General features: G+C 42.2%; 1 protein-coding gene across 1 annotated transcript; it reads left to right on the forward strand.

Annotated features, from left to right (window-relative positions):
* The first annotated feature begins 4,613 nt into the window (after nt 1-4,613).
* On the forward strand, nt 4,614-5,552 carry LOC135877056 (olfactory receptor 4S2-like). The gene has a single exon (XM_065402396.1). It carries the CDS (start codon nt 4,614-4,616, stop codon nt 5,550-5,552), a length of 939 nt encoding a protein of 312 aa, XP_065258468.1.
* Nucleotides 5,553-12,671: the final 7,119 nt, after the last annotated feature.

Below are 12,671 nucleotides of genomic sequence, written 5' to 3' on the forward strand. Positions count from 1 at the left end.
TATGAGATAGGGGTATAATTTCCCCTGCTCAAGTGCATGTACGCAAGCAGCTCTCATTAAGCTAGCACAAGTATAAAGAGCAGTCTAGTTGTGGTAGCCTGGGTAGCAGCTGTGAAGGCACAGCTGAGCCATGCCAAATACCCACTGGTTTCAGGGGAGGTTGTATGTACTCTGAACAGCCCAGTTGTGTCTGTGCTGCCGTTGTCTGTCCAACCACAGCTGTACTATTTAGACTCATGCTAGAGCTAGTGTGAGAATGTATACATAAGCAGGAGAATCACACTTAGGCTACATCTACACTACAGGCTGTGTAAACTTCACACTTACATCTGAAAATGTTCTACCTACTGTTACAAGGGGCACCTAGCATCACTGTAATTTAATATTTTTTTCAGGGGGGGGGGAAGAATTTCCCCAGTTTAGTTACTCTGCATCTGACTGCACTTTTGTATATTGTCAGTTTCAGTGTTTCCCAATTTACAGCATGGCCACATGGCCAGGTAGGCTTTGTCTAGATGAGAATTTTTGGCCATGCTGTAAATTTAACTGATTTCCAGTTAATTTGAGCTGTGTAACATGATTGTAAATGCTGACCTAGACGCTCTTCAAATATTTACTCCTGGTCTTGGTTCACCCTGGGCTGCAGCACAACCAGAAACAAATGTTTGTAGAACATCTAGATTCAGGATTCTAGTGTTCATTAACATCAATAAATTTGAGTTATGACATGACCAAAATTTCTGCATTAAGACTTACCCAAAACTTTCCCATGTAGGTATATCCTTAAATGATTGAAATTGATATAGTTATACCAGTATTACCCCAAATGCAGAAATGTTCATTCTGGTATAAGCATGCCTTTTTTGGTCTTTGCTTATATCACTTGGGAAGGGGATTCAGTTAAATCAAATAAGTCACACTTATGTCAGAAGAAGGCCTGGTCTAAACAGTTTTTCTGCCTGTATAACTACTGCAAGGTCATACATCTAGGAACAAGGAATGTTGGCCATACCTACAGAATGAGGGACTGTCTCCTGGAAAGCAGTGACTATAAAAAAGATTTAGGGGTCACAGTGATCAAGAGGTGCAGTGATCAGTGTGTAAGTACTTTCACAGGTAGCAAATATTAAGTACTAAAAGATTCTTTACTCTACCAGAGACGGGCATGACAAGAACCAATGTCTGGAAATAAAAGCCAGACAAATGCAAATTAGAAATAAAATGCAATTTTTTTTTAAACAGAGGGTGATTAACCACTGAACCAAGGGAAGCAGTGAATTCCGCATGTCTTGATGTCGGATATGCTTTTAGTTAAACACAAGTTATTGGGCACAATAAAGGGGTAACTGGCTGAAATTTAAAGGTCTACGTTATACAGGCATTCAGACTTTATGATCCAGTGGTCCCTTCTGGCCTGAAAATCTATTAATCTATGCATTTAGCTATGAAGTTTCTTTTTTTAAAGAAAACTGAAATAGTGATATTAGAATAACAGCTCGTGTGGAACTAGTTATACTAGTAGAAATGTGTGTATAAGGGTATAGCCTATTCTCCTACCTGCATAAGCTATAGTGATATAGCCACTCTTGTACTGGTATAACTGAATCCACGCTGGGGATTGTACTACTTTATACTGGGATAGTGAAAGCATCACAAGTTTTTGCATGTAGACAAGGACTAGGAGTGTCCACTCTGGGGGTGGGGTGGGTTATATCTATATCTGTATAACTGTTAAATCTTTCCAATGAAAACAAGGTCTTAGTCAGTTTCTCTCAATGTTTCTGTGTGAGTCTCTTCACACAGCAAGCGGGGTGAGAAAAACATTTTAAAAAAATAAGAGAAAATGATCATACCCCCCTCCCCATATGGCTGGGAACACAGGGGCAGGGTCTATGTCTATATTGAACTTGTTTGTTAGTGGATTACATATCAATTTGATGCTGTCCCTTTAACTTGTTCATTGATGCATTAGCTTTATCAGGATAGAAGTGTCTCTGATGGGATCACTTTCTCAAAGAAAGGTCTGGATTTTGCTCTTTGATGTCTAGGACACCCTGGATTCTGGCCTGAACAAAAGGCATTAAGTAATAAGAAGCAGGCTGTAGTTAGAGCATGGCAACAGAAATGAAACGAGCATGTACATCACTGATCATAACAATTATTTTGAAAGAAGCACTGATCCCTCATGGCATTCTGAAAGAATCCCACTTTAAAAAAAACACCTTCTCTCCTCTATTTCCTGTGTTTCAATCCCCTGCTGTTACTAATAAGAGGTGTGTTCTTGAAAACAGAATCTTCGTTTCATCAGTTTTCCTGCTCCAACCACACACTGTTTCCAAAACTACAGTGATTTGAGTAAGATGGCTGACTTCACCCTCCCCAACTGTCTGTTCACTTGTCTGTATGAAAGGCATTGGTGGTCTCAGTTCACTTCCTGCTGGACATAAATGAATATTTCCTAAATTTAAAATAATTAAACAATGACATTTTTCAAAGCCCCATGCAATGATGAGCTATCCAAGCCTACACCCATATGTGCAGATGCAGTGATTGCATAGATCAGTACCAATGTGTACATGCAATTATCTGATCTTCTTTTGCATGCACAAATGGTCAGATTCTGTACATTGAACTGGTGCATGCAGTATGAATGGCTCAATGGTCATTTCTTTATACTAACTTGTTTGTTAGATGGAGGCAGGCCTACTGCTAGCTATAGAGTGAGGAAGGCAATAAATAAATAAATACATCCATAACAACAGAGGGGTACTCTTCCTCAAGGATATGTTGAATATTTCCTATGGCTTAGAAGATTTTAAAATATTTTGGAACACAAGGCCAAAAAAGTATGGGCCAGAACCAAAGCTGGTGTAAATCAAAGGAGCTAGTTTGATGTCAATGGAATGCCAATTTATACCAGCTGGAAGTTAGGCCCATTGTTTTCTATGGAACTCTATTGCTCTGCCCCATTGACTTCCATGTAGCAAAGCTGATTGACACCAGCTGGGGCTCTGGCCCTCTCTCTCTGGAATTCTGTACTAGGGTCAGTTGTCAGGGTGAGAAATTACATTCTGTAAAAATGCTAATAAGTGCACCCCAAATCCAAGCACTCTTGTATTTCCCATTAAGTGCACATGGAAACATGCACTCCCTGGCCAGGGCTGACCCTGGGCATCCCTCGATGGGGCCTCTCTATAATGCATGGGGGCAGCAGAACAGGTAGCATAGCCCCAGCCTGTATAAATCTTTCTACCTAATCTCTGCTGAGCCAAGAGGAGATGATCTGTATCCCTCACTCTATCTACGTAGGCCTACCCACTCCTTAGCCCCTCCCCTTACGTGAATTCCAGCCCTTGAAGTATGCAGAGAAAGGGGAAACAATGCAGCAAAGACAGCTTAACACCTTCTTCTATAAGGGAAGGGTGGGATGCTTCACCCATCAATCTTGGGGTGTGTGTGTGTATGATTTGGCCTCTGTTATTTCTTGTTCATATAGTCTAAACTACCCTCCAAACATTGTCATAGAGAACTTGATTTCCTGCTCCAAAGCCCATTGAAATCAATGGGAGTCTTTCCACTGATTTTACTGAATACTGGACCCACGCATGAGATGTTTGAACTCATAGGTTACTTTTATTAACTCTCCTACAAAAATTAGAGGGGCAGATCTTGAAGCTACATCAATGCGGAAGGATGGCCCAGTAGCTAGACCACTTGCTGGTGACCCAGAAAAGTTGGGTTTGGTTTTGTGCTCTATCACAGATACCCTGTGTGATCTTAAACAAATCAATATGCGAAAGTACACTAGGGAACTGTTATTGCACACAATCAGCTGCTACATGGACCAACTAATGGGTAACACATTAGTGCTCTTTAAAAATCACACTCCTGTATGTGCTCATTACCTCACTGTGGAGACGAGCCCTAAGTCTCTGTGCTTCAGGCCCTATCTTCTAAAAGGGAGTTGATATCACTTCCCTACCTCCTGGGGGTGTTGTGAGGATAAGCAACTTAAAAATTGTGAGGTGTTCAGATACTTGGCTCCCATAGTACCATAGTAAAATAATACATTGTTAAATAGTTGACTGAGCAAAGAGTGGCCCTAGACATGACTCAATAAAATTTGTTGTTCTGTAACGCAATAAGCTCTGAAAACCACATCCAATTAATTACAAAATTTCAGGGAATGGTCTAGGCATGAACGGATACTATTCACTTGATTTGGGTGAAAATCAGAAAAACCTGAGTTCCATTAAAATGACCATTCAGCCACAGAGGGGTGAAGCAGTGATTTTTAGGGTGAGTGGGCCTCATCGAACTCTAACGACTTCTCCCTGCCCCCACTCCATCCAAGCACCTTGACACATCAGTCTGGTCAGAATCCTACTGACATTGGTGAAAACTGAACAGCTTGATTTTAGTGGAAAGAAAAATTGCTTGCTTGTTTAGATAATCTTGATCTTACCTTCACCTTGGTCAATATCTACCTCTTGGGTTAATAAAGCTTGACATTAATGTAATAATTAGTCAATATATGTACGTTAATGATATAATTCCTTTATTTTGGCAGGTAAATTAGCTCTATATCACTCAGCCACCACTAACCAGAGCACATGGCGAATATAAGCAATGTGACAGAATTTGTCCTCTTGGGCCTCTCCCAGAATCAGAAGCTGCAGAAAATGTGTTTTGTGCTGTTTTTATGCTTCTATATAAGCATTGTTCTTGGAAACCTCCTCATTGTTCTCACTGTAGTTAGCAGTCAGCATCTGAACTCACCCATGTATTTCTTCCTGAGTTACCTATCCTTTGTAGACATCTGCTACTCTTCTGTCACAGCCCCCAAAATGATTGCAGACTTCCTCACTGAGAAAAAAATAATCTCCTTCATTGGCTGCATAGCACAGCTGTTCGGAGTCCATTTCTTTGGTTGCACTGAGATCTTCATCCTCACGGTGATGGCCTACGATCGCTACATTGCAATCTGCAAACCCCTCCACTACACAACCATCATGACCAGGCGTGTATGTGGCCAGATGGTGGTGGCCTCATGGGTAGGGGGCTTTGTGCATTCCATGGTACAGACTCTTATAACCACCCAGTTACCCTTCTGTGGGCCCAATGAGATTGACCATTATTTCTGTGATGTTCACCCTTTGCTACAACTGGCTTGTGCCGACACCTATGTTGTTGGCATCATAGTTGTTGCTAATAGTGGGATGATTGCTTTGGGTTGTTTCCTTCTCTTGGTTATATCCTACATTGTGATCTTAATCTCCTTAAGGACACATTCTTCTGAAGGGCGTCGTAAAGCTCTCTCCACCTGTGGCTCCCATATTGCTGTAGTGATTTTATTTTTTGGGCCTTGCACGTTCACCTACATCCGACCTTCTAGCCACTTATCAGAGGACAAGATGGTTGCTGTGTTCTACACCGTTATCACCCCAATGCTGAATCCGCTGATCTACACACTAAGAAATGAGGAGGTGAAAAGTGCCATGAGAAAATTATGGAGCAGAAAAGTGATGTCAGAGGGGAAATCAAAAGGGTGACATGCAGAATTATGTTATACAAACCAGGAGGAAAATGATTATATTCATGAGAGATTTTAAAAAAATATTTATGTCTTGCTTTCAGTTCATCAGTGAACATTCCCCTTGTTTTTTCATGAATGCAGAATACAGACAAACCTCTTTCAGTGACTGCAATGGTTCTATTTTAAATGTTCATATTGGTAAGATTATTCAGACACTAAATTTCTAATTAATAAATAATGGATACCCTGGGAATCATTCTGTGATGGTGAACATTCAAAAGACTCAAACATTAACTACATTTTACTTAGATTGTAAGCTCTTTGGAGCAGTGGCTGTCTTTTTGTTCTGTGTCTGTACAGCACCTTTGAAATTGGGGCTCTGGCCCATGGTGGGGCTTGTAGCTGTTACCACTATACGAATAAAGAATACAATGATAAAATAAAAATAGGAAAAGCACAGTTCAAGTACACCATCCAGTCAGCCACAATTCTGCCCTCTCCACCTCAACTTCTTTTTAATAGAATGTTTCTCTATATATATACACTAATTTATTCCACCCAGTGGAAAACCAACAGCTGACATAGAATCATAGATTATGGTTGGAAGAGACCTCAGGAGGTCATCTAGTCCAACCCCCTGCTCAAAGCAGGACCAACACCAACTAAATCATCCCAGCCAGGGCTTTGTCAAGCTGGGCCTTAAAAACCTCTAAGGATGGAGATTCCACCACTTCCCTGGGTAACCCATTCCATTACTTTACCACCCTTCTAGTGAAATAGTGTTTCCTAATATCCAACCTAGACCACCCACAATGCAACTTGAGACCATTGCTCCTTGTTCTGTCATCTGTCACCACTGAGAACAGCCTAGCTCCATCTTCTTTGGAACCCCCCTTCAGGTAGTTGAAGGCTGATATCAAATCCCCCCTCACTCTTCACTTCTTTAGACTAAATAAGCCCAGTTACCTTCGCCTCTCCTCATAAGTCAAGTGCCCCAGCCCCCTAATCATTTTCATTGCCCTCTGCTGGACTCTTTCCAATTTGTCCACATCCTTTCTGTAGTGGGTGGCCCAGAACTGGACGCAATACTCCCGATGTGGTCTGACCAGTGCCGAATAGAGGGGAATAATCACTTCCCTCGATCTGCTGGCAATGCTTCTACTAATGCAGCCAGGTATGCTGTTAGCCTTCTTGGAATAAGGGCACACTCTTGAGTCATATCCAGCTTCTCGTCCACTTGTAGGGATATAAAAGAAGGTACTAACAGTGATTCCCCCAAGTGACAGTGACCCCCTCATAATTTGTCCCTCACACTTTAAAATCCAACAGTTTCACCAAGTACAAAAATCTCTTGGGTCTTCTGTTAAAACTTGTAAGCTACTGTCTGTAGAAACCATTGATTATATCTATCCTGTGAAAGATACTTTATTACTATGTAAAACTTACAAACAAGTTAATTGACTTTGTTCTTGAAGTAATTGATACAATGTAAACAAACACTATAAGCTGTTAAGTGACTTTCACTTCATCAACGGCTCCTAGGACAGACCCCCCACCCTCTGTGATTAAAGGGCCGGGAGTCTCAAATGAATTAGCACACACCCTGAAAGTGGTGGAGACAGTAAATTAAAATATGTTTAGGTATGGAATGTATGCTGATGAATGCTTGATATACATGGATGGTTAGGGAGGTGCCAGCCTAAAAAGGAAGTATCCATCGGCCGAAGAATGTGTCGAGTAGGACCACCAGACAACCCCCTGAGGGTAAACTGGGATCCACCCCATCACCTGGAAGGATGAGAAACACAAACTTTGGACAGTGTGGAGCCACCAGGAATGTGCCACTTTGGACAGGAATGTGCCATCTGCTGATTGAGTCAGCAACAGCAGGATGAAACAGCTCCCATAGACTAACATAGGAATTAATTCCTATAAGAATGGACTCTAAAAACTGATGACTTTGAGTCTCTGGTTCTGCTGCCAGCCTCCAGGAGCATCAGGTGCATCTGACACAGACTCGGCTCCATCCTCATGACCAAGATACCTGGCCAGTAACTTGGCATGAGCAACTTCTAGGCTGGTAACTATAACACCTATACAGAACTTGAATGAATGATTGTGAGAATGAATCTCTCTCTCTCCCTCTCTCTCTCTCTCTATATATATATATATGTGTGTGTGTGTATAAGAAATAAGTAGTCAAACAATGTTGTTTACTTTTATCTTTTGCTTTATCATTATATTTACAATAAATGTGGCATCTTTGCCTTATCCCTCTGTCAAGGCTGTATCCCCACTTTGAACTTTAGGGTACAAGTGTGGGGGCCTGCATGAGGACTTCTAAGCTTAATTACCAGCTTAGTTCTGGTCCGCTGCCACCATTCCCTTCCCTGGGAAGCTTTGAGAAACTTTTCGCCAATTCCCTGGTGAATACAGATCCAAACTCCTTGGATCTTAAAACAAGGAGAAATTGACCCTTCCCCCCTCCTTCCTTTCACCAACTCCTGGTGAATACAGATCCAAACTCCTTGGATCTAAAAACAAGGAAAAATCAATCAGGTTCTTAAAAAGAAGGCTTTTAATTAAAGAAAATGGTAAAAATCATCTCTGTAAAATCAGTATGGAAAATAACTTTACAGGGTAATCAAACTTAAAGAGCTCAGAGGACCCCCCTCTGTCTTAGGTTCAAAGTACAGCAAACAAAGATAAACACTCTAGTAAAAGGTACATTTACAAGTTGAGAAAACAAAGTAAAACTAAGACGCCTTGCCTGGCTTTTTACTTACAAGTTTGAAATATGAGAGACTTGTTTAGAAAGTTGGGGAGAACCTGGATTGATGTCTGGTCCCTCTCAGTCCCAAGAGCGAACAACCCCTTAAACAAAGAGCACACCAAAGCCTTTCCCCCTCCCCAAGATTTGAAAGTATCTTGTCCCCTTATTGGTCCTTTGGGTCAGGTGTCAGCCAGGTTACCCGAGCTTCTTAACCCTTTACAGGTAAAAGGATTTTGGAGTCTCTGGCCAGGAGGGATTTTATAGTACTGTACACAGGAGAGCTGTTACCCTTCCCTTTATAGTTATGACACCCTCTTAAGAAGATCCTGCTGGTTTTTATTCTATTGGTATAACACACTGTAATCCCCAGGTCCTTTTCTGCTTAGCCAGTCATTCCCCAGCCTGTAGCCGTGCATGGGATTCTTCTGTCCTTGCCTGATAAATATACCATTTTCTATTGTATCCTGTTGTTGTAAAGCCATGATAATTTTAAAAGAGAATGAAACTAACCAGCTATTAATGGAGATTTTTAGCACAAAAGGGAAGCAGCCATCTTTCTTGAGAGTAGGCTGGCTTCAGTCCCCTTGGAATGAAAGGGAGGCAGAGGCCATTTTACTAGGGGCAACCTCATGGCCATCTGCAAAGGCTGTGGAGCAGTCCTGGCCATCTTAGCTGAGGACAACTTGTGGTTTCAGTCCTATTGAGAAAAATGGAGCACGGGAGCAATTTTGGAAAAAAAGTTTGAAACTTTACCAGTAAGAACGGCCATAGTGGATCAGACCAATGGTCCATCTAGCCCAGTATTCTGTCTTCCATCAGTTGCCAATGCCAGGTACTTCAGAGGGAATGAACAGAACAGGTAATCAAGTGATCCATCCTCTGTCGCCCATTCCCAGCTTCTGGCAAACAGAGGGTAGGGAAACCATCCCTGCCCATCCTGGCTAATAGTTATTGATGTACCTATTCTCCATAAATGTATCTAGTTGTTTTTTTAACCCTGTTATAGTCTTGGCCTTCACAACATCCTTAGGCAAACAGTTCCATAGGTTCACTGTGTGTTGTATGAAGAAATCCTTCCTTTTCTTTATTTTAAACCTGCTGCCTATTAATTTCCTTTGACCCCTAGTTCTTGTGTTATGAGCAGTAAATAACACTTAATAAATTTACTTTCTCCACACCAGTCATGATTCATAGACCTATATCATATTCTCTCCCCCCCCCCTTAGTCGTCTCTTTCCCAAACTGAAAAGTTCCAGTCTTATTAATCTCTCCTCATATGGAAGCTGTTCCATACCTCTAATAATTTTTGTTGCCCCTTTCTGAACTTTTTCCAATTCCGATATTCTTTTTTGAGATGGGGTGACCACATCTGCACGCAGTTTTAGAGATGTGGGTGTACCATGGATTTATATAAAGGCAATATATTATTTTCTGTCTTTCCTAATGATTCCCAACATTCTATTATCTTTTTTTTGATTGCCACTGCACATTGAGTGGATGTTTTCAAACAACTATCCACAATGACTCCAAGATCTCTTTCTTGAGTGGCAACAGCTAATCTAGACCCCATTATTTTGTATGTATAGTTGGGATTATGTTTTCCAATGTGCATTGCTTTGCACTTATCAACATTGAATTTCATCTGCCATTTTGTTGCCCAGTTACCCAGTTTTGTGAGGTCTCTTTGTAACTCTTCAGAGTCAGCTTTGGACTTAATTATCTTGAGAATTTTTCTATCATCTGCAAATTTTGCCACCTCACTTGCCACCCACCCCTTTTTTCAGCTCATTTATGAATCTGTTGAACAGCACTGATCCCAGTACAGATCCTTGGGGGACTCTGCTATTTACCTCTCTCCATTGTGAAAACTAACCATTTATTCCTAAATTTAATTGTTTTTTATCTTTTAACCAGTTCTGATCTAGGAGAGGACCATCCCTCTTATCCCGTGATTGCTTACTTTGCTTTCGAGCCTTTGGTGTGGGATCTTGTCAAAGGCTTTCTAAAAGTTCAAGTACACTATAACAACTGGATCATCCTTATCCACCTGCCTGTTGACTACTTCAAAGAATTCTAATAGATTGCTGAGGCATGATTTCCCTTAACAAAAGCTACGTTGACTCTTCCCCAATATATTGTGTTTATCTGTGTGTCTGACAATTCTGTTCTTTACTATAGTTTCAACCAATTTGTGTGGTAATGAAGTTAGGCTTACTGGCCTGTGTCACAACTATAAAGGGAAGGGTAACAACCCTCCTGCGTACAATACTATAAAATCCCTCCTGGCCAGAGACACCAAAATCCTTTTACCTGTAAAGGGTTAAGAAGCTCAGGTAACCTGGCTGACACCTGACCCAAAGGACCAAGAATGGGACAAGATACTTTCAAGTCTTGAGGGGGGGAAGGCATTTGTTTGTGCTCTTTGTTTTGGGGGTTGTTCGCTCTTGGGACTAAGAGGGACTCGACATCAATCCATGCTCTCCAAATCTTTCTGAACAAGTCTCTCATATTTCAAACTTGTAAGTAACAGCCAGGCAAGGCGTGTCAGTTTATCTTTGTTTTCTCAAATTGTAAATGTTCCTTTTGCTAGAGGGTTTACCTCTGTTTGCTGTAACTTTGAACCTAATGCTAGAGGGGGTTCCTCTGGGCTCTTTGAATCTGATTACCCTGTAAAGTTATTTTCCATCCTGATTTTACAGAGATGATTTTTACCTTTCTTTCTTTAATTAAAAGTCTTCTTTTTAAGAACCTGATTGATTTTTCCTTGTTTTAAGATCCACGGGGGTTGGATCTGGACTCACCAGGAATTGGTGGGGGAAAGGAGGGGGAATGGTTAATTTCTCCTTGTTTTAAGATCCAAGGGTTTGGATCAGTGTTCACCAGGAAATTGGTGAAAAAGTCTCTCAAGGCTACCCAGGGAAGGGTTATAATACTTGGGAGGGAGATATTCTGGGGGGGAGATAGACAGAGTTTCCCAAATGACTCATAAATAATTTGGGTGGTGGCAGCAAAACCAGATCTAAGCTGGTAGTTAAGCATAGAGGTTCTCATGCAGGGGCTGATTGGCAAAGAGGCAGGAGCTCTTTGTATGTCTGCCTGAAGGCACAGACCAGCAACCTGCCTACCAACGCAGCCACTGGAGGCAAGTAAGTCTTCTCCTGCCAAGGGGAACTTGCAGACAAGCCCCAAATTTGGGGAAATTGGATTAGTGGGGCTACGCCCCAAACTAAAAGGACTTGCATAGGGAGCAGCCCAGGAAAACAGGCCCTGAAGCCCTCCTCATGGCTGGGAGAAAGGTTTATCTCTCCTGTTTAGGGGTGAGTGACATAGGACCCTGGGTCAGGACCTGAAGGAGAGGTCAGGTCCCCCTTCAGCCCCCCCACAACCAACGATCTAGCCACTAGGCTGCCCAACCACAGAAGGTCCTATCACAAATACACATTCCGAAAAAGTGCTAAGTACAGGGTACTCACGCAAACACATCCCGAAATCAAGTACCAAAACATCCCAATATCAAAAATGGTACAAAACATTCCCCCAAAATAACAAACGCACTGACCCCTCCTAAAAGGTCAGGATAACACTAGGTAACTTGTTTATATCAGGGTATAAAAATGTATCTCAGAGGAGATATCTTTGGGCAGCCTAGGGGACAGTGGAAAGTCTTGCCACTGACTGAGCTGCATCATAGAATCATAGAATATCAGGGTTGGAAGGGACCTCAGGAGGTCTTCTAGTCCAACCCCCTGCTCAAAGCAGGACCAATTCCCAACTAAATCATCCCAGCCAGGGCTTTGTCAAGCCGGGCCTTAAAAACCTCTAAGGAAGGAGATTCCACCACCTCCCTAGGTAACGCATTCCAGTGCTTCACCACCCTCCTAGTGAAATAGTGTTTCCTAATATCCAACCTAGACCTCCCCCACTGCAACTTGAGACCATTGCTCCTTGTTCTGTCATCTGCCACCACTGAGAACAGCCGAGCTCCATCCTCTTTGGAACCCCCCCTCAGGTAGTTGAAAGCAGCTATCAAATCCCCCCTCATTCTTCTCTTCTGGAGACTAAACAATCCCAGTTCCCTCAGCCTCTCCTCATAAGTCATGTGCTCCAGACCCCTAATCATTTTTGTTGCCCTCCGCTGGACTCTTTCCAATTTTTCCACATCCTTCTTGTAGTGTGGGGCCCAAAACTGGACACTGTACTCCAGATGAGGCCTCACCAATGTCCAATAGAGGGGAACGATCACGTCCCTCGATCTGCTGGCAATGCCCCTACTTATACAGCCCAAAATGCCGTTAGCCTTCTTGGCAACAAGAGCACACTGTTGACTCATATCCAGCTTCACGTCCACATTGACCCCTGGGT

Source organism: Emys orbicularis, chromosome 4 (assembly GCF_028017835.1).
Source record: "Emys orbicularis isolate rEmyOrb1 chromosome 4, rEmyOrb1.hap1, whole genome shotgun sequence".
Taxonomy (NCBI): domain Eukaryota; kingdom Metazoa; phylum Chordata; order Testudines; family Emydidae; genus Emys; species Emys orbicularis.